The 21,217-nt window shown below is 36.5% G+C and overlaps 1 protein-coding gene across 5 annotated transcripts in view; it reads right to left on the bottom strand.

The window, feature by feature from the left end:
- Gpcpd1 (glycerophosphocholine phosphodiesterase 1) overlaps window positions 1-21,217 on the bottom strand; it is a 66,705-nt gene that overhangs the window by 28,973 nt on the left and 16,515 nt on the right. For 2 of the 5 annotated variants that reach the window (XM_013353190.2, XM_005365559.3), the window contains exons 2-7: window positions 20,677-20,749; window positions 19,280-19,376; window positions 15,414-15,498; window positions 8,602-8,677; window positions 6,849-6,890; window positions 3,507-3,630 (exon numbers count right to left, since the gene is read on the bottom strand). In XM_013353190.2, the coding sequence (XP_013208644.1) occupies window positions 3,507-3,630; window positions 6,849-6,890; window positions 8,602-8,677; window positions 15,414-15,498; window positions 19,280-19,376; window positions 20,677-20,725 (473 nt within the window). In that variant the 5' untranslated portion in view covers window positions 20,726-20,749. Of the gene's footprint in view, window positions 1-3,506; window positions 3,631-6,848; window positions 6,891-8,601; window positions 8,678-15,413; window positions 15,499-19,279; window positions 19,377-20,676; window positions 20,753-21,217 lie in introns of those variants that run through there. The other 3 variants (XM_026788466.1, XM_026788467.1, XM_026788468.1) reach the window with 3 other exon arrangements.

Genomic DNA, 21,217 nt, shown 5'->3' with positions numbered 1-21,217 from the left:
TGTAGCTGGGTGTGTGGCCCCTGGTGTTGTCCTCTCTTCTCTTCTTGTTCCTAGATCCTCTTGCTTCCCAATCCCTCTTTTTCATCTATTTATTCTGTCTTCCAGCCCTGCCTATTCTTTTTCCTGTTTTGCTACTGGCCATTCAGTTCTTTACTAACCAATCAGTTGTTTTGGAGAGGCAAAGTAACAAAGCATCACAGAGTTAAACAAATGTAACATAAAAGAATGCAATACATTTTTGCATCATTAAACAAATGTTCCACACCATAAACTAATGTAAAACATCTTATAATATTCTACAACACACTAGTCTCAAATAATTTATAATGGTATGGATTTTTGCATAGATACAAATATAAGGTTATGTTTGTTATATGATACTCCAGTTCCAGGGGATCTGATACCTTCACATCAATGAACAGAAAATAATATATATTTATTATTAATATATTATTAAATTAAATATATAAATTTATATATATTAAACATATATATAATATATATTTCTATTCTTGTTTAAGGTATAATACCTATGCAACTCATTTTAAAAAGTTAAAGTTTTAACCTTAAAAGCTATTTAGGATAATAAATACAGATTAATAGTCATTTATATTTACCAAACTTAGTCATGTTTTCAAGATCATACAGAGATATATTTTAGACCTTCAAATACTTCAAAGACCTACAAAATATGGCATTTAAAATGTCTTAATAGCATAAGGCTTTTCACGACAGTGAGACACATCTGCTCCTACCAGCACCAATTTACTTCCCAAAAAGGATAGTGGGCATCAAAAAAGCTCCATATGGAGTTTATTAGGGAGCTGGGAAGTGGGACAAATATCTGTCTATAGAACACTTGCCATGCTCCTCTCTACCACAGTAATAATCCATGTAGCTTATAAAAAGTAGCTGCCAAAGTATTACAGCAACATCACTTTGTGTATATATAAATATTTTGTTTTTTATTTTTCTCATTTGTTTTGAAACAGTGTGTAAGACTATGTATCTCAGATGGCCTGATACTAGTTATGTAGCCCAGGCTGGCCTCAAACTCAGAGTAATTCTCCTATCTCAGCCTCCTTAATGCTAGGATTATAGACATGAGCCACAACCTGAGGTTCTTTGCATGAACATCATCTGCATGTATATACTTATGAACCAACCCACTTTTCTAATCAAACAAAGAATCTGGAATAAACCTCATAGCAATGAACACAAAAACCACTACCCAAACCACAGGCCATAAAGACTAGTCTAAGCTGGGCGGTGGTGGCGCATGCCTTTAATCCCAGCACTCAGAAGGCAGAGGCAGGTGGATCTCTGTGAGTTCGAGGCCAGCCTGGTTTACAGAGCGAGTTCCAGGACAGGATCCAAAGCTTCTGAGAAACCCTGTCTCAAAAAAAAAAAAAAAAAAGACTAGTCTACTCCTAAGGAGAGGTAATTAGCTACAGAAACTTTTAATGCCAAAAAGTATACTGAGGCTGGGATAATCTCTTCTACCAATGGAAATTAATCAAATTAAGTACTACTAATGTAGAGAGCAAGTTATTGTAGAATGTAACAGATTAAAAAAAATTATTCTAGACTTGCTTTTGCTTGATGAGAATTGAACCTAGGGCCTCACCCATGCTAAGGAGCATTTTAGATTTAAATGGAATCTTACAAATAATAGAACTTTATTAGTGTGGGCTGCTCTCTCTGTATAAGCTCCTGTCCCAACCACTGTTGTAAGCCATATAATTGAGGTCTTCTTGATCAGCCAAACATGCAGATTATTAATAACGCTGTTCTGGCATTACACTATAAAACATTTCAATAACTCAAAACAAAAAACATCATCTCCTCTCAGAAAGTAAACTCTTAGGAATGGTTGTGGACAACTATTAACCAGGCAGAGAGATAGATACATCAGGAGAAACCAGGAATGTACAGAAACGAGAAGACAAGAAAACCATTTAAAAGAGGGGACAAGTCTAAAGGAAAGGGATCTGTAATTGAACAAAAGAAAAAGGATGTCTTCACTAACAGCTATATAATGCTGTAATCCACTACAAAGTTAGCACTGTTACTTTCTATCTATGGATGAGTCAAACAAAAAGAAAGCTATCTTTAAAACTTTTACTACCGAGATGCATGTCTGTTGCTACTTAAAATGCAAAAGCTATGTCAAGTTTTAAATTACTGAGGGCATTACAGACACTTGTTTTCTAACCCATTATGGTTAAGATAAATTTGGGTAAAAAAAAATGACCAGAACAGGCAGACACCTATTTCTAACTATGTACTTTATTTCAACAAGAAACAAATCATTTAACTTGTTGAGTTCAACTACATAGAGTTGTAAGAAAATATTTCAGTTAAAGACTAATGAGCTAAGTAGCAATAAAACCCCTCAAAATGACTTCTATATAAATAAGAATGGTATAAGATACAGTATTAATTTTCATCAAAATCAGACCCCCAACATCAACTATTTCTTAAATGAAGGACAGGAAAAAAGTCCTAGTAAGCGAACTAAAACCTTAGTCTAGTGAGACAATTCACTCAACTCTGCAGAAGAGTGCATGTTCAAATCCTGTGCACTTGAGAAAGCTGAAGCAGTAGTTTAAGACCACTTTGGGTACACAATGATCCCCCCAAAAGAGAGTCTTTTCCCTTCTTTTTAAAACAATCTCTAAACAAAAACTTAATTATACATAGCAGAGTACTTTAAAAAATAGAAGTCAAATAGACAAGACACACATATCAAATTCTCTCTAATCACAACAGCTAATATAAGGGGTTTAAAGTGCTACCTGGAATGGACCACAAGGCAACCACTGCTTGACAAAGTTCCCGCATTTGACATTGCAGATCAAACTTTACCATCATCTTTACTTTCATATCAAGGTCTCCAGTTACTGCAAATGGGCATTTCTACCCAGCCTTGACATACCAGAAAAACTTGCTTGTTACGTAACAAAACATAGAATTACAAAGCCTAGAATTCTTGATTCCAAAATCACAAGATTAGATGTCAAGAGTCAAGGTAGGCTATATCTTAAAGAAGCTAGCTTACTCAGATTTATGGTCAGTGGTATAACAACAAAACTAATTTAACTATCTTTGCAAAGCTTTTCCATCTTTCCCCTAAAATAGGGAGGGGGAAGAGGGGAAAAGGAGGAAGATGAAGGAAAGACGAGGTCCCAACAAAGTTTGGGCTCTAAAGGCATTTCCTCTCACCACAAAAACACTTGTTTTGTCTATTTTAAAGCAATCCTGCAGTAAAAAAATGTTAACTGACAGAAACTACAAAATACAGAAGCCTAGAAACCACTTGATTTTACAAAAGAAAATTTTTCTGGTTGCAAATTTAAGAGTTAAAACTAATATAAATATGTGTAACAGCAGCAATCTGAGGGAAAAAAATTGTTCACTATCTGAGAACCCCAGAATGTTAAGGTGAGAAATCCACACTAATAGCAAAAATAAATGGCCTAAGTAATAAAATCACATAGTCATACCTAAATCTAGATTTTTTGAATTTTTTCTTAGTAATTGAGACAGGAGGCTTCTCAGAATAATGCAGACGTAATCTAATTTCAGTCTGACATGTGAGCCATCCAGAATCCAGTGTTTCAACACCATCTGGTGGGATAAACAGAAAGGATAATATAATTACACACTTTTAAGCAATCCAGTTAAGTTTAATACGTATTAAAAACTCTAGTTCACATTAATATTTCAATACACTGAGATTATAAAATTCTAGTTCTTTCCCCAAATTAATTGTAATTAATAAATTAACTGTAATTAAGAGTAATCTTGAATGTATCACCACTGAAAAGGAACTTTCATTTGAAGTTAGAGAAACAAAGTTAAATGATTACTAACAACTGGCTACTTAGCAACTTAAGTAAATTAAGTAAATCAATAAGAATTGCCATTATAGGCCGGGCATGGCAGTACACACCTTAATTTTTTTGGTGGGGGAAGGGCTCCTGGAACTAGCTCTTATAGACCAGGCTGGCCTCAAACTCACAGAGATCCACTTGCCTCTGCCTCCCGAGTGCGAGGATTAGAGGTGTGCACCACCACCGCCCGGCCAGCAATACACCTTTAATCCTTTGAAGACTCTGGACAGAGGCTTGCAGGTGTCTGTTAGTTCCAGGACAGCCAAAGCTACATAGTAAGAGACCTGTCTCACATAGAAAAATATAGGCAGGGGGCTGGAGAAATGGCTCAGAGGTTAAGAGCATTGGCTGCTCTTCCAAAGGTCCTGAGTTCAATACCCAGCCAATAGGTGGCTCACAACCATCTGTAATGAGGTCTGGTGCCCTCTTCTGGCCAGCAGGCAAACACACAGACAGAATATTGTATACATAATAAATAAATATTTTTTTTAAAAAAAAAGAAAAATAAAGGCAGACTTATGGCTAGATGGATGGCAGACAGACAGACAGACAGACAGACAGACATTATTGTTAGACATGGCACTTTTCCATCCCAGCACTCAGGAAGCACAGGCAGGAGAATCTTTGAGTTTGAGGTCAGTCTGGTCTAAAAATAAACAAACAAACAAACAACAAAACTTGAAAGGCTTCATATCCACCTAAAACTGACCATGAAAGTTGTATTGAAGACTTGAGAAAAGAGAAGAACCAAACTGAGTCAGCTCTGATTCTCCCACTAATATGTGTCACCACAACAAATTGTGTGATAGCACTCTGTTAATACTACTTCTCCTGAAGTTACCTACTAATAAAGGTAAAAAATTTTCATAAATACTAGTGGTGCTGTTTTCAACCTAATGTTTTAAACCAACAGGCATTTAAAAAAAATCAAATGGAGGGGAGCTGGAGAGATGACTCAGAGTTAAAGAGCACTGGCGCTCTTCCAGAGATCCCGAGTTCAATTCCCAGCAAACACATGGTGGCTCACAACCATCTATAATGAGATCCAGTGCCCTCTTCTGGCCTGCAGGCATACATGGAAGCAGAACACTGTATACATTATTAATAAATAAATCTTTAAAAAAAAAATCAAAAGGCCAGCTTGGTCTACAGAATGAGTTCCAGGACAGGCTCCAAAACTAGAAAGAAACCCTGTCTCAAAAAAAAAAAAACAAACAAAAAACAAAAAAAACAAACAAAAAGAATGTCTTAAAATCTTCAAAATTCAAATATTATTCATAAAATGGACAAAGTCAAAGAAATGCTTTTCCACCCTGAAAACTAACTAAAGCTGAAAATACTATGACACTGGGAAGGAAAGAAGATAGAGACAAAGACAGAAATGCTGCAACTTATAACCATAAAAAGTAATTAATGACAGATATTATGTCCTATATTATAGCTGAAAAAAAAAAGCTATTCTCTGGAGGCTGGAGAAAATGCACATCTACTCTTAGAGAGGACCTGAGTTGCAATCCCAGTATCCACAGCAGACAGATCACAATACCTGTAACTCCAACTTGAGGGACTCTGCCACCCTCTTCTGGCCCCATGTACACACAGGTGCACGTGGGCGCACACATATCCACACAAAATAAAATAATATTAACTGGGAGTGGTAGCACAGAGGCAGATAGAGCTCTATTGAGTTTGAGGCTAGCTAAGGTAACATAGTAAAACCCTACCTCAAAAAACTAAAACCTAAAAACAACAAAACAAGAACAACAAAACCATTCTCTATAAAGTTCTAAAAAATAAAGCATAAATATACTTTGTAAATAATAGGACAAGTAAGCATTAAAGCTATTCAAACATTTTAGACTATATTATTTCTAAGATAATATACTTCATAATGAAATAATGAGGAAAGGTTTAATTCCTTTTCAAATACTGCCAAAGGATATATACAGCCTCTGTGTTTAATGAATATAGTAAATTCTCTAAAGAGCATTCTTGGCAGGAAAGCACACTGGTCACCAGTAACTCATCTCTGGTTCAGAGTCAGGCCACCTTTGACACTCAGGTACAGCACCCAGTATAAGACAAGGCAACATGGCAGTCTGATGGACCAGGAGACTTCCAGCCACTAGAGAAAGTTTGAATTCTGAGGATAAAGTACTTATTGGAGCAGAAATTAAAAATATTTTAAATGTATCTTGAAGACAAGAAATTTTCAACTTTACTATAAATTAATTTTTGAAGAGTTAGCCATAATTACTAGAACATTCCAGCTGTCTGGATTTATTGTAAACACATTTTTTTAAAGATTTTTTTTGTTTATTTTTGTTTTTTGTTTTTTTTGGTTTTTTTTGAGACAGGGTTTCTCTGCGGCTTTTGGAGCCTGTCCTGGAACTAGATCTTGTAGACCAGGTTGGCCTCGAACTCACAGAGATCCACCTGCCTCTGCCTCCCAAGTGCTGGTATTAAAGGCGTGTGCCACCACCGCCCAGCTATAAACACATTATTTAAACATAAAAAATATACAAATTTAGCCTAGAAGCAACATTTAACTGTTTAAATGTTTAGAACCATTTTCTACATAATAAGTGCTAAAAAGAAATGGTATGCTAATACTTTAATACTAATAATATATTAATTTAAAAAATATTTGTACCAATTTAAGGGTATAGTCTCATTAATTAAAAACATATATACCATGCCTAACCAAATCGAGAAATTAGCATATCTACTTCCTCTACCAGGTATACTTCTTTATAATTATATAAGCTCATAAATCTGAAATGACCAAACACTAAAAGCACAGCCTTGAAGCTATTTATGATTTAACAGAATATACTTGTCTGTTTTCAACATGCATTGTGTTATCTCAGTATGTTATGCTATTTCCAATGATATGCTAAGGCAACAGGTTAATCATATCAATAAATGTTTTCAAAATTCAGTCTCACTTACTGTGGATTCCAAATTGTCCATCATCAATAATGATTTCACTTTCTGGAATTCAAGGAAAGTAAGAAGCGTAGTTAAAAACTCATGATGTCCACAGAATGAATGAACAACTGAGAATTTTACTTTACTGCTTAAAATGGTAATTCTATAGCATAAAGTAGCCTAAAGTGAATAAGTCTATTTATAGTGGCCCTGGATAAAGCGTTCCCTTTCAGGAGGCTTAGCAAGCAGTGTTGGTCCTACAGACTTGAGGGACTTTTCACAAAGAGAGACAAGGTCCTGGGAAGGTGTCCTGGAGGACTGGGACAAAGCTCAGCACCCACCATGCATGAGCCTACAGAGCTGTTGGACAAGATCTCCTTGCAACAGTCTTGGCACAATTAAAATGCTTATTTTTATGTGGTTCACATTCATAAATTAGCTAAGGTGTGAATCTCCTCAAACCCAACATTCTTGCAGCCAGCCAAAAGCTTTATAAACAGCATCCACTTACCTGTACATACAGAGCTGTGGAGAGCTACCAAGAGTAAGTGCTAGCACAGTCCTTCACTAACAGTTCAAGAACATAAAAAAAAGCTGCAAAGCTGTATCCAGTAACACCTGAAATACATTTCCTTCTCAGTACTCTTCTCAGCTAACTTTAAGCAGCCTGAAGCATCTGTTAAAATAAGTGGGGTGGTTCCTAAAGACTGTCCAGCAGACTATACATCGCTTTTAAGTTTACACCACCTTCCTCAAAAAGCAAAACAATAATTTCTATGAGAATAGAAATAAAATCTTTCTCAAACGCAAAAATATATTTAATTTCAAGATGCATCCAAATGCAAACTGTGTTTTAAAATACTTAATTCTCATTAAGCTTCAACTTCAATATGCAATTGTTGTAATTCTAAAGATGCTGCTATAAGAACCATCAAAAATATATTAGAGCATATAAAAAGAACCCAGATGGAATGAGACATCTATTAACAAGATGTGCCCCTTAAAGAGGGCAAAGCAGAAACTCCCACCACTTTCTAATCTAAGCTACGAGACCCACAACCAGTTGTTAGTTCTCAATTTTGATCTTCTGTGGAACTAAAACATGTACTTCTTAGACAGAATCAATTCACAAATACAAGTAGTTTCGTGGCTGTAAAATGAGTGTCAAGATCTATTTTCAGCATAGACAAGTGAACTAAAAAACACTTGTATGAAAAGAAATACTACTTTTGGTATTGAAAATTGAATTTAAAAAAGCCTCTGAATATAAATAATAGCACAGACAAGAGGGAGCTAAAATAAATTAGAATATGTCAACTATAACAAAGAAATGTAAATTCATTTGTTTAAGTATTTGATAGTATTTAAAAATTAAATATGATAACTTTATTAGCATTCAAAACAATTTTTTAGAGTTTTTGTTTTGGATCAATTTTTACTTAAAAAGCTCTCTGGGCAAGAAAGCTAATAAAGCCATGAATCCTCAATAAAGAAGAATAATGTTAACTTCTAACAACTCCAAATTGAAAAATCTTATAATAGTCTAAAACCCTCAAATAAAATAAGTAGACAAGCATTTTTAATAGTTTATAAAGAATGGCTACTAAAACTGTTCAGTTTTGCAAGATCCATGAAATGCTAAGAGCAATCTGGAGTACTGACAACGCATTGATTTTAAACTTCAGAATAAAAGTGTATTCAGTCCCTAAGCCACTGTGCAGCACATTAGTAACTTTATGCATACGCCTCAAACAGATGCAGTTAATGCCCATACCTAAAGGGGTTATTGATCGTGGTTGTAGATGAGTCTCCCACTTGTGAACTATGACTTGACATGGACCACCGATAGTCTGCAATTTAAAAGTTAAACGTCTGCAATAATTTCTTATATCTTATTTCTAACCATGATTCCATTAGATGTTTGTGGCCTAAGTCTTAACTAAATACAAGACCAAGAAACAAGAAATTAATCTTGCTAGTTATTAATACTATTATGTACCAAATCAGGCACATGCCCAGGTCACAAAGCATGATGAAATATTACAAAAAAAATGAGTTAAATCAATAAATAAAAATAACTGAGATGAACTGGCACACAAAACTCCCTTAAACCCATTTGCAAATTTATCTATAGTATTTTGATTTCTTTTAAGAAAAATTAACTTTGCACCAATATTAATTCTAAGTTAAAATTAACATCATTTATACTTTCTTTGGTGTGTCAAAGGGGTGTTTCTAAATATTCCCCTGCTTTACTTAAGAAAGACTACATGTTTAGAAGACAGCCTAAACAAGCTTATGAGAGCAGGGCAAGAGCAAGTACCTCAAGATCACACAGCACACATTACTGCAGGAAGCTACAGGATAGCAAAGTCCTCTACTTAAGAATATTAAATTTATTGTATTTTTCATATTATAGTAACCCATGTTTGCAAAGAGAACAAGAAACCCTGAATACATAAGTGAACAGCCAAGTTTCAAGAATAATTGTGAGAAAAGTGATATTAAATTAACATCAAATTTGAGACTTATGCTTTGAAATTTAAAAGTCATAGTATAATAATACTAATGCTGCCATCATGTTTCCTTAATAGCAAAGAAAATTATGTGCTGCTGTTGACACACAATTTTAAAACAGGAACGAACCAACAGCAAAGACCCTCTGAACAAACACAGGGCAGACTACATACTTAAAATTATGTGCCAAAAAAGCATTTATACATCTTAAAAGCAGACTTTGAAATTACAACTCTATAGGATTTATTCTATGATAATTAACAAAATACAAAAAAGAAAAAAGTAAATATAAAAATTACTCACTATTATACTATTTCAGAATAACTACTACCAACATAAATCTTTGAAACTGGAGTATATAAGTTTCTCTGTGCACATTATATACCTTTAGATGGCTCTTTCATAAAAGTATCCCACAAATCTTACTGAATTTAACTATTGATTTAATTTGGTAAGTGTGCCAAATAATCAGTATCCAACAAAAGAGGCATATTATTAAGTAACTAATTCTAGGAATCAAGCAAACAAGTTAAATTCTTTTCTCAAATTTATAAACAGTTTAAAAACTACAACAGTACTGGAGGTTTACTCAAATTGCTAAATCTGAGATACTAAATGACATGTTCTTTCATAATACCTCTTTGCCATTATATGGGTCATCTTAAAATATGGTGAATTTTATTTCGAATACACTAAAACATAGTATATTTATTATTTTTTTTTCAAGACGGGGTTTCTCTGTAGCTTTGGAACCTGTCCTGGAACTAGCTCTGTAGACCAGGCTGGTCTCGAACTCACAGAGATCCGCCTGACCCTGCCTCCCAAGTGCTGAGATTAAAGGCGTGCGCCACCACCGCCCGGCAACATGGTATATTTAATACTGTATCATCTGCTGTATATACAAAACTGTTTTAATTTTTTTACATTTATTGAGTGTATGTGAGCACACGTGTGCATATGTATATGCATAAAGGCATATTTCCATCTGTCTTTTATTTTAACCTTCAAAAGAAGCAAATGTATACATTAAGAACAGGCGTGTTCCTTAGTAATGAAAGCACATAATGAATTAACCTAAGCCTTTTCTCATTAGCTCCACTTCTCACTCATACCCTTCTACACCTCCTGGCAGCCAAACTTCTATCAGTAGCCAAATGTAAACTAAGAAGAGTACCATCAATATAACTATCAGCAGGGATAAAAACAGAAGGAGAAAGGAGGGTTAATTTTGCTTTGGTTTAAGTCCAGTGTCAGGATAACTCTACAAAATAACTACTGCATCTATCCTAAGAATAGTCTTGTAAATTATGCTTCACAGGAAACCTACTTTAGTAATAATTTTAATACCTTTCATTTCATCAATTTTAGTGACAAATCCATTACTCACATATACAATCACCTAGAACTTGAATAGAGGAATAGTCCAAAGGCCCAGTTTAGTAGGCCACTTTCTGTCTACAAACATTCCCACTACAGATACATGCTGGCTAGTACACAGAGTGCTAGAGAGTAAAACAAACAAACAAACAAACAAACACACCTTTAATCCCAGCACTCAGGAGCCAGTGCCAGAAGGATCTGAGCTGAGGCCAGCCTGGTCTATACAGCCAAGTTCCAGGCCAGTTAAGGCTACATAGTAAGACCCATCTCAAAAACAAACCAACAAAATCCCTAGTTTTAAAATAAGTACACTGATTCCTACATTGCTGTCTGTGACTTTTACATTAGGGAATATAATCTTATTCATTTATTTTTATAAAGATTTTATTTATTATGTATACAGTGTTCTGGCTGCATGAATGGCCTACATGCCAGAAGAGGGCACCAGATCTCATCATCAATGGTTGTGAGCCACCATTTGCCTGCTGGGAATTGAACTCATGACCTCTAGAAGAGCAGACCTCTGAGCCATCTTTCCAGTCCCCATAATCTTAAATTTAAATTTCACTGGTGGGCTTAAAACATAAGACTCAAATATTGGGAAATTTAAAATCTCAGTAATGACTCAAAAACACGTAATCCTTTATGCTAATATGCTAATCTATATACTAACTATAATCACCTATTCTTTAAAATTTTAAGAAAGAACAGTTCTATTATGCAAATGATGTCTTAATTATAAGCTTTTAGATTCAAGTAGAAGGTTACCTTTGGAGAAAGAGTAACAAGTATTATTAACATAAATACCTGTTAGTTACTTCAAAATTTAATATATAAAATCAAGACTATGAAATAGCTCTAAACATGTATTGTTAACAAAAACATTTGCATTAATTTTTGAAAAGATTTAGCTGTTGTTCTCTTTCGAAAAATTACTTTTAATTATGTATAGGTGTGTCTGTGTGTGGTGGTGCAGGTGCCCTTGGAGACCAGAGGTATTAGATTCCTTGAAGTTGAAAAAACCCTACTTGTCTCTTTCTTAAATAGCTGAACACTACTCAGCTACAGCAAGCAACAGGAAAAATAAAAGAACATGAGAGTTTGGTTTATGTTTTTAATACATCAGCATGCAAAATTGTGAGTCGGGTAAAGACATTGCTTGCAGATGAACTAAAATTTAATTTTTACTGATTCCTTTCTTCCCACAATTTAAAAAATAACCTGCATGTATGAATGCAGGGATTTTACTCTACAATACCAAACCCAATATTATTTAACAACATTTCTAGTAAGTCCAACAAGAAAATGGTCATCCCATTCAAATAAAGTAAGGTAGACATCAAGTTAACAGTAAAGCATTTGGCATCCAGAAGAATATTATTATATCAAGAAGGTAGAGAATGGCCAGGCGGTGGTGGCGCACGCCTTTAATCCCAGCACTTGGGAGGCAGAGGCAGGCAGATCTTTGTGAGTTTGAGACCAGCCTGGTCTACAAGAGCTAGTTCCAGGACAGGCTCCAAAACCACAGAGAAACCCTGTCTCGAAAAACAAAACAACAACAACAAAAAAGGTAGAGAATGACAACCTAGGGGGCTGGAGAGATGGCTCGGTGGTTAAGTGCACTGGCTGCTCTTCCAGAGGTCCTGAGTTCAATTTCCAGCAACCATATGGTAGCTCACAACCATCTGTAGTAATATCTGGCGCCCTCTTTTGGAGTGAGGTCATACATGGAGGAAGAATGTCATATACATAATAAATAAATAAATCTTTAAAAAAATGACAACCTAGGCTATTGTAAAAATGAACAATTACTTATAGCTGACTGACCTGTCAAAGCATTTTTAAAAATAGGAAAGATGAAGGTAAAAATAAGTTAATAATTAATTAAATTATGAGTGTTGGCATTATAAAAATTATGATACTTTTAAAATATAATGGTCTGTTTCACAAAAATGAACTAAGTTTTCAAAGAGTATAATAAAAATTGCATAACATTTCACTCTAAAAAAAAATCCACCAACTCCTTAAATTTAAAATTTAATGCCTTAAAAAAGTAGTTTAGGTGCTGAACAGATAGCTCAACTGTTGAGACACTGGCTGTTCTCCCAGAGGACCCAGGGTTCAATTTCCAGTATCCACACCATGATTCACAGTCATCCATAACTCCAGTCCTATGATGCCTCTGGGCATCTTCAGGCCTCCAGGGGTACCAGGCACACACATGCTGGACATACATATGGACACACAGGCAAAATACTCATAAATGAAATAAATCTTTTAAAGATGAATATTTAGTGAAGATGTGAAATCAACGGACTCTGTGTGGATCCACACTGAGTTTCCATTTCAGGAATGTCCATCGCCTTTGTTTGCTATAGTTAAATAAAGGGAATAGGTGCTACCTGCAAAATTACTACAATTTATCCCATTAACATCTTACTCCAACTTTACAAAGTCTACAAGAAGAAACATGGCTTTGAGAGACTAAGAAAAAGGAGGAGCTCACAATACCCTCCCTTTCCTGTGTTCCACAGATTGTCAATGTTACTAGGGATATACGTTTTCTTTATTGGTCGAGAGATTGGCAAGTTGCTCATTCTCCTATAAATAACCCTTCACCCATGCTCCTGTAAGCAATTCCAAGTAAACTCACTGGTACATGAGCACACACTCGTGCATGTGCACACACGCACACACACATATACACATCAAGAAAAAAGGAAAATAGAAAAAGTGAGGGGGAAAGGGACTTTACAACTCTAGGAACTAAAAAAGACCATGTCAAGGAGAAGCAATGTATGGAAAGAAGCATGAATTGTGACACTGTATTTGCTTATAATATTTAATTTAATAATGAACAGGACCCAGGAAGCCTGTATTTTAAGCTCTTCATCTTATAGATAGAGCTGGTATCCATCTAAAGGTAAAGAACTCATCTGTCTGAAGTTCTGCAGCTACCAAGTTAGACCCCTAAAACTCCTGCCCAGTGGCTCCCTTATCTCCCATTTCAGCTTTCCTGTCAACCCTAATATTGATTAAGATATGGATTTCACCTATCTGTATATTTTCATTATTTAAGATGCCTTGCATATGTCTATCATTTGGCAATACACTGTAAGATAAAGTTTCATAATAATTATAATAAAAAGTGTTTCATTTTAAAAGGGCCACCAACTTTTAGAAGTGTTACTTTAAGCTGGCATGAAGGGAAAAGAAAGCAGTCATATGCATGGGATTTTATGTAGCTATTTACTCTAGTCCATGAAAAACATACTTACCAGGGCAGCCCCTGCATCACACGGTACATGTGTACACGATACAGAGCAAGCACCTACTTAAAGAAACACACTCACCAACATATACTGTAAACTTTTGCAAGTATTACAAGGGAAAACTCAGTTTATTACTGACAATTTTCCAAGAGGCGTCAGTGGACTGATTTGTTGCTTTTGGTTACGTTTTCTATGAAAAGAACCACACTACAGGTTGGCTTACTGTGACCTGTGTTGACAATAGTTTTATATAACTATGCCCAAGGGACTCACTGACTCTCACTGTCCACATCCTCCTTTTCAAATAAAATTTAATTTCGTATTACACAAAGTTTCTGTGTATCAGGACTCTCTTCTAACGCCGGAGTGCCATGGTTTGTTTATTCATATACAATTTAATTTGTACTGGAGGACTAGACCATGACCTCTAGACCAAATAAGCAGATGGTTTTTGTTAGACTATTGTCAAGATAAGCCAACACAATGACCACCCACAATGTAATTTCAGTTCAATTACTGAGTGTTTACAAAATACTCTTGGAATAAAACAGGTAATAGGTGCAAAAGACAGCTGAAGTGGATTTGTCAGCTTTTATGTTAGCTGAGAGTGAAGTAACAGTAGTTGCTAGTACCTTTCATCTATAACAAAAGTGTTCTATAATTACCAAGGGGAAATACATTTTTTCCAAAGGCCTAATCCATGTTTAGTTTCTCACACCCCTGATAAACTCTTGGTCACACATGCACAAGTGTGGAAAAGGTAAAAATCCTTTCACTAAAGGGAAAGAATTCTTTCACTAAAGAAATCGATGTCTGTAAACTAAGGAAACAAGTTAACATTTTACTTTTCTGAAAATGAAAACAATCCTAAAATAATAAGCTGTGAACAGGCAGATTGAGAACTAATAGACACTCAAAGCTTTCAGAGAAGCCCCTGACTGGTCAGCAGCATCTATGGGAAGCTCCGAGAGGAATCACTTTGCTTTGGGTAGGCATTAAACACTGCAGCCACAGAGAAAGATGACTGCATGAAATAATTTTTTAAAACAGTAACTTGCTTAAAGTTGGTTAACATACTTTGCTAAAGGTATTTATACCACATAATGTTAAAAACAAATGAAAAATTGCAATTGGTACTAGTTTACAAGGTTACAGAAAATGCACGCATTAGAAAACACTGTAACAGGACTAATAAACTTACTATTTATTAGTCTTTTAAAAATCCCATGACAGATATGTCTGTCTGTGAAGGAGATACTTACTTGAGTTTTGGTTTTTTTTTTTTTTTTGGTACAAAAATATTAAGAGTTCAATTTCTATTTGACCAAAACATATTCATTTTACTTCTAAAGTTTTCAAACTTAAATTAGTTGCTTTCGAAAGTGCTAAAGAAATTAAAAAAGAAAGAAAGACATACCTTTGGTTCTAAAAAGCACCCTCTGAAGTAGCGGTACTGAATGGATATTCCTCTACTGAGAGTAATCACTGCTTTCCATAATATACTGATGGAATGACACACAAAAAGAACACCATTAACATCAAGGTAAAAATGTATGAAGAACTCATAATTCACAAAATTTCTCAAATAAGGTCCCTACTGTTCCAGGATATCTGTACACTGTGAAGATGTGTTGCTGTGACTGGTGTAGTAAAATGTTGAATTGCCAATAGCCAGGCAGGAGAGAAGAGGCAGGATTTCCAGGCATAAAGAGGAAGTCAGAGGGATGAATCTAGGCCTGTGGGATTGACCAGTGAGACGCAGAGAAGAAGCAGGAGGTGCAGAATGGAAGAAAGGTAATGCCATGTGGGAGAATGTAGATTAATATAAATGGATTAATTTAAGTTGTAAGAGCTAGTTGAGACCAATCCTAAATTAAGGGTGAACTTTCATAATTAATAATAAGTCTCCATGTCATTATTTGTGTTGGTGGTCCAAAGAAAAATCTAGCTACATCCTACCCATGATTTTACTCCAAGCTTGCCCAGAAGGCAATGGGAATGCAGTGATAACCCCACTCTCAAGGAGTTTGCTTTCCTGTATGGGTAGGCAAATGCAAAAGCAGACAGCAAACACTAAACTAACAAGCCCAGGTGGAGAGGGGCAAGTCTTTAATCCCAGCATTTGGGAAGGTGAGGCACAAAAATTCTGAGTTCTAGGTCTGAATGGACTGACTGCAAAGCAAATTCAAGGCAAGCCTGAGCTACATGGTAAGACTCTGTGTTAGATTTGAAAGAAAGAAAGGAAGGAAGGAAGGAAGGAAGGAAGGAAGGAAGGAAGGAAGGAAGGAAGGAAGGAAGGAAGGAAGGAAGGACTGATTCCAAACTTGGGAGGAAGCTTAGGAGCAGAATCCTCAATGAAAAAAATTATCTGAGTTGAGACTTAAGGAATAAGAAGTAACCAGCTACACATAAAAGCAGAAAAACTATAAAAATCAAATCAAAATATACTGTCAATCCTCTTTTGTCTTCCAGCTTTCCCAGAGACACTACGTGTTACTAAAAGGCTTTAGAGTAAAGCCTTCAGGCCATAAGTGAGCCATGAACAAGTTATAGTCTACTAACTATCCTTTGTTCTTTAAATTAAAAATCATACCAGCTGGTATTGCTCATAGGGACACTAGATATATACATACAATTTAGGACAACCAGTAAAACAAATGTGATTCTACCCTAACCACTTTTCCATGAAATTATAAAATTAAAGCCTGGCTCCATAAACTCTGCCCAAAATTAACTGCACACACCTAGGTCTGCTCTGTCCTAGTCTAGTACTAGCAACAGGTTTACACTGAGATTAATGCTGCTACTGACTACATTTCTCTTCGTAGTTAAGGAACCAAAATGGCATGTTCTACTCAGTAATATCACATACTTCCCAAAGAGTAGTTTCAGTCAAGCACACTAACACATACCTGTGATATCAACTGCTTAGAAGGCTAACGCAGGAAAATTTGCAAGCTCAAGATCAAGGTAGCCTGGACTATAGTGTGAGTTCAAGTAACTTAGTTAAGATCCAATCTCAAAACACAAAGTAAGAACAGAGGCTAGGCCAGGCATGGTAGTGTACACCTTTAATCCCAGGACCCAAGATTACAGATCTCTGTGAGTTCAAGGCCAGCCTGGTCTCTACATAGCAAGTTGCAGGCCATTAAGAGATACACGGTGAGATCTTGTCTCAAAAATTAGTATTTTTCTTTTCTTTCCTTTTTTTTTTTTTTTTTGTAGCTTTGGAGCCTGTCCTGGAACTAGCTCTTGTAGACCAGGCTGGTGTCAAACTCAGAGATCTGCCTGCCTCTTCCTCCCGAGTGCTGGAATTAAAGGCGTGCGCCACCACCGCCCGGCTAGATTCTGTTTTAAATGAGGTAAGACCGCTATTTAGAACAATGATGGAGGGCAAAGCTAGAGCAATGGCATGGGCCTGCACAACAACTAGAAGAAAGCTGAGGTCTCATGCTCAAGGCTCAAGACCAGCCCTGGTAACTAACACAGCAAGATTATCTCAAAATAAAAAGCAAAAGGAATGGCTGTGTAACTCAGGGATAAAGCTCTTAGGTTAAATTGAAGGTATTGGCACAGGAGACCACTTCCTAAAAATAACCCCAGCAGACATTGAGAGAAACAATAATAAATGGAACCTCCTGAAACTGAAAAGCTTCTGTAAAAAAAAAAGGACACAGTCAACAAGACAAAATGACAGCCTACAGAATGGGAAAGATCTTCACTAACCCCACATCAGACAGAGGTCTGATCTCCAAAATATACAAAGAGCTCAAAAAATTGAACACCAAAAGATCACATAATCCAATAAAAAAAATGGAGTACAGACCTAAACAGAGAACTCTCAACAGAGAAATCTAAAATGGCTGAAAGACACTTAAGGAACTGTTCAACATCCTTAGTCATCAGAGAAATGCAAATCAAAACAACTCTGAGATTCCATCTTACACCTGTAAGAATGGCCAAGATCAAAAACACTGACGACAACTTATGCTAGATAGGTTGTGGGGAAAAGGGAACACTTCTGCATTGCTGGTAGGAATGCAAGCTGGTACAACCCCTTTGGATGTCAGTGTGGCGATTTCTCAGAAAATTAGGAAACAACCTTCCTCAAGACCCATTAATACCACTTTTGGGTATATATCCAAAGGATGCTCAACCGTGCCACAAGGACATGAGCTCAACTATGTTCATAGCAGCTTTGTTTGTCATAGCCAGAACCTAGAAACAACCTAAATGCCCCTCGATCGAAGAATGGATAAGAAATTTACACAACGGAGTACTACACAGCAGAAAAAAAATAACGACAGCTTGAGTTTTGCAGGAAAATGGATGGAGCTAGAAAACATTATTTTGAGTGAGGTAACCCAGATTCAGAAAGACAATTATCACATGTGCTCACTCATAATTGGTTTTTAAACATAAAGCAAAGTAAGCCAGCCTACAAACCACAATTCCAGAGAACTTAGACAACAATGTGGGCACTAAGAGAGAGTTACATAAATCTAATCTACATGGGAAGTAGAAAGTAGAAAAAGACAAGATCTCTTGAGTAAATTGAAAGCATGGGGACCTTGGGGGAGGATTGAAGAGGGGAAGAGAGAGGCAGGGAGGGGAACAGAGAAAAATGTAGAGCTCAATAAATATCAATAAAAAAAATACAGGGCTAGAGAGATGGCTCAGTGGTTAAGAGCACTGGTTGCTCTTCGAGAGGACCTGAGTTGAATTCTCAGTACCCACGTGGCAGCTCACAACTGTCTTTAATTCCAGTTCCAGGGAACCTAACACCCATGGCAAAATACCAATGTGCATAATATAAAAATGAATAAAAAAATACACAAAAAACAAATTAAAAGGGGGGTGAGGATGGTAAGAGTCAAAAGATATCAAAGAGTTTTGAATGGAAGTAAAGGAACCTCTTTTTCCACAAACTTTGTAAAGTGATTTTACACTTTAAAACTGTATATATCACAACTTTCATAAAAATTAAACTGTATATATCACAACTTTCATAAAAATTAAACTAAAAAAGATGGGTGGTGGTGGCACACGCGTTTAATCCCAGCACTTGGGAAACAGAGGCGGGTGGATCTCTGTGAGTTCAAGGCCAGCTGGTCTACAAGAGCTAGTTCCAGGACAAGCTCTAAAGTCACAGAGAAACCCAGTTTTGAAAAACAAAAAACAAAAACAAAATTAAACTAAAAGAAAAAAATATATATAACACCTCAGAGGTTCCTAGATTTATAATGTCACTATTACTCTGTAACCTGGCATTTTTGCACTTACCTTTCTCCTGTCTCATTCTCTGGAAGAAGAGTCACAGCATTTTGAGGATTCCAGTTTCCCAGGGCATCACAGCTTCCGCATATTGCAAAAACCTCTCCTAAAGAAATCAGAGCAGTCAGACTTTTCCAAACACCAAACTTTCCAATTTTAGAAGCAAGAAGAGAGCAGTCAGTTGCCATTGTCTTTAGAGTCTCCCTAAGTCAAGAAAGAGGAGCCTCAGGCAAGGCTTTTGACCCACTGGCCACTCTTACCACCTTTTAAGATAATTTGACTCAGCGGGGCGGTGGTGGTGCACCAGCACTTGGGAGGCAGAGGCAGGCGGATCTCTGGGAGTTCGAGACCAGCCTGGTCTACAAGAGCTAGTTCCAGGACAGGCTCCAAAGCCACAGAGAAACCCTGTCTCGAAAAAAAAAAGATAATTTGACTCATCTTTCCAGAACCAGAGGTAGCAAGAAGAAATAGGCACAGGAACAAGCTTTTCTTTATTTTTTCAACTACTTAGTCAGCAAATAAAAGCAAGCAAGTAACAAAGTGATAAAGACACAGTACCTTCATTGAAGCTTCCCAATTTAAAGAAATAAACACCAAAGAGGGTATTTGTTTGTTTGGAGACAGGGTCTTATTATGTAGCTGTGGCTGTCCTTGAACTTACAGAGAGAGATCTACAGGTCTCTGCTTCCAGAGTGCTAACAATGGGCTACCAAAGGCATACTAAGAATTCTAGAGAAATATCAATTAATAACTGTAAAAGTCTTCTCCAACACCCCCCTCTGCTCCTCTACCTCCCTTTTCATGCTCCCTAAACTTGAGTGCCCACCTGTTAGCAAAGGTGGGTAACTTTGTGGCTAACTCTCGTAAGTTCATCTCTGTGATGTAGTCAGTTTCTTTTAACTTAAACTGCCTGTCTTCAACTCTCCTGGAGGAGGATAGCATAGGGACTGTTGAAGGGTGAGAGTTCCAACCTTGATCCCTAACACCTGTAACTCCACCTCTTGTGAAACAGAAGCAGAAGTCCTTGGCTACCTAGAAAACTAGAGGTAAAACTGAAATATATGAGACTCTGTATCAAAAGGAGTACAACTTAGTCTGTAGTCTCTAGGAGGTTACATATAGGTCCAGAGATGAGCAATGGCCAGTGATATCCATCAGCTAAGCGGCAATCTGAAGGAATTCTGCCCAGGGTATGAAACAAGCTTTCTGGCTGAGAACATAAACTTAAATACACCTTCTTCTGGCCTCTCCAGGAATTATATGCACATGGTACACAGACATACATGCAAGCAAAAATACCCATACACATAAAATAAGGGGGAAATTTCTTAAATTATTAATTTTTTTAAAAGTCTAGGAAAAAATGCTCACTTAATTTTAAAAAATACTCTAGAGTAAAGCTTTACCTGGTAAAAGAGTTCCTCTTATTTCAAAGGTGACCTGAGAAGGTGTCATTTTGATGGATTTATTTTAGAATTTCTGCTAGGGAAGAAAAGAAAAATAGTCACTAATTGTATACAAAGATAATGGCTTTTTACCACAGTACATAATGGGGCTGGAAGAGTGTTGTTCAGTTGATCCAGTGCACAATGCCCTTGGTTCAATCCCCAGCACCACGTAAACCTAGCATGGTATCACTAATTAGCACCAAGAGATCAGAAGTTCACAGTTATCCATGCTGTACAGTGAGATGGAAGCCAATCTGCAATACAGAGTCCCTGTCTTAACAGGGACTTAACAGCTGGACAGTGGTAGCACTCAGGAGGCAGAGGCAGGCAGATCTCAATAGAGTTTGAGGCCTGCCTCGTCTACAGAGCCAGTTCTAGGACAGGCACCAAAGCTATACCACAGAGAAACTCTGTCTCGAAAAACAAACAAAAAACAAAAACAAAGAAATGAATCAATGAGACAGCTCAGAGAATAAAAGCACTTGCCACCAAACTTGAT

The sequence above is a fragment of the Microtus ochrogaster genome, unplaced genomic scaffold (genome assembly GCF_000317375.1).
Source record: "Microtus ochrogaster isolate Prairie Vole_2 unplaced genomic scaffold, MicOch1.0 UNK3, whole genome shotgun sequence".
NCBI lineage: Eukaryota > Metazoa > Chordata > Mammalia > Rodentia > Cricetidae > Microtus > Microtus ochrogaster.
This window is presented reverse-complemented; position numbering and strand designations above follow the sequence as displayed.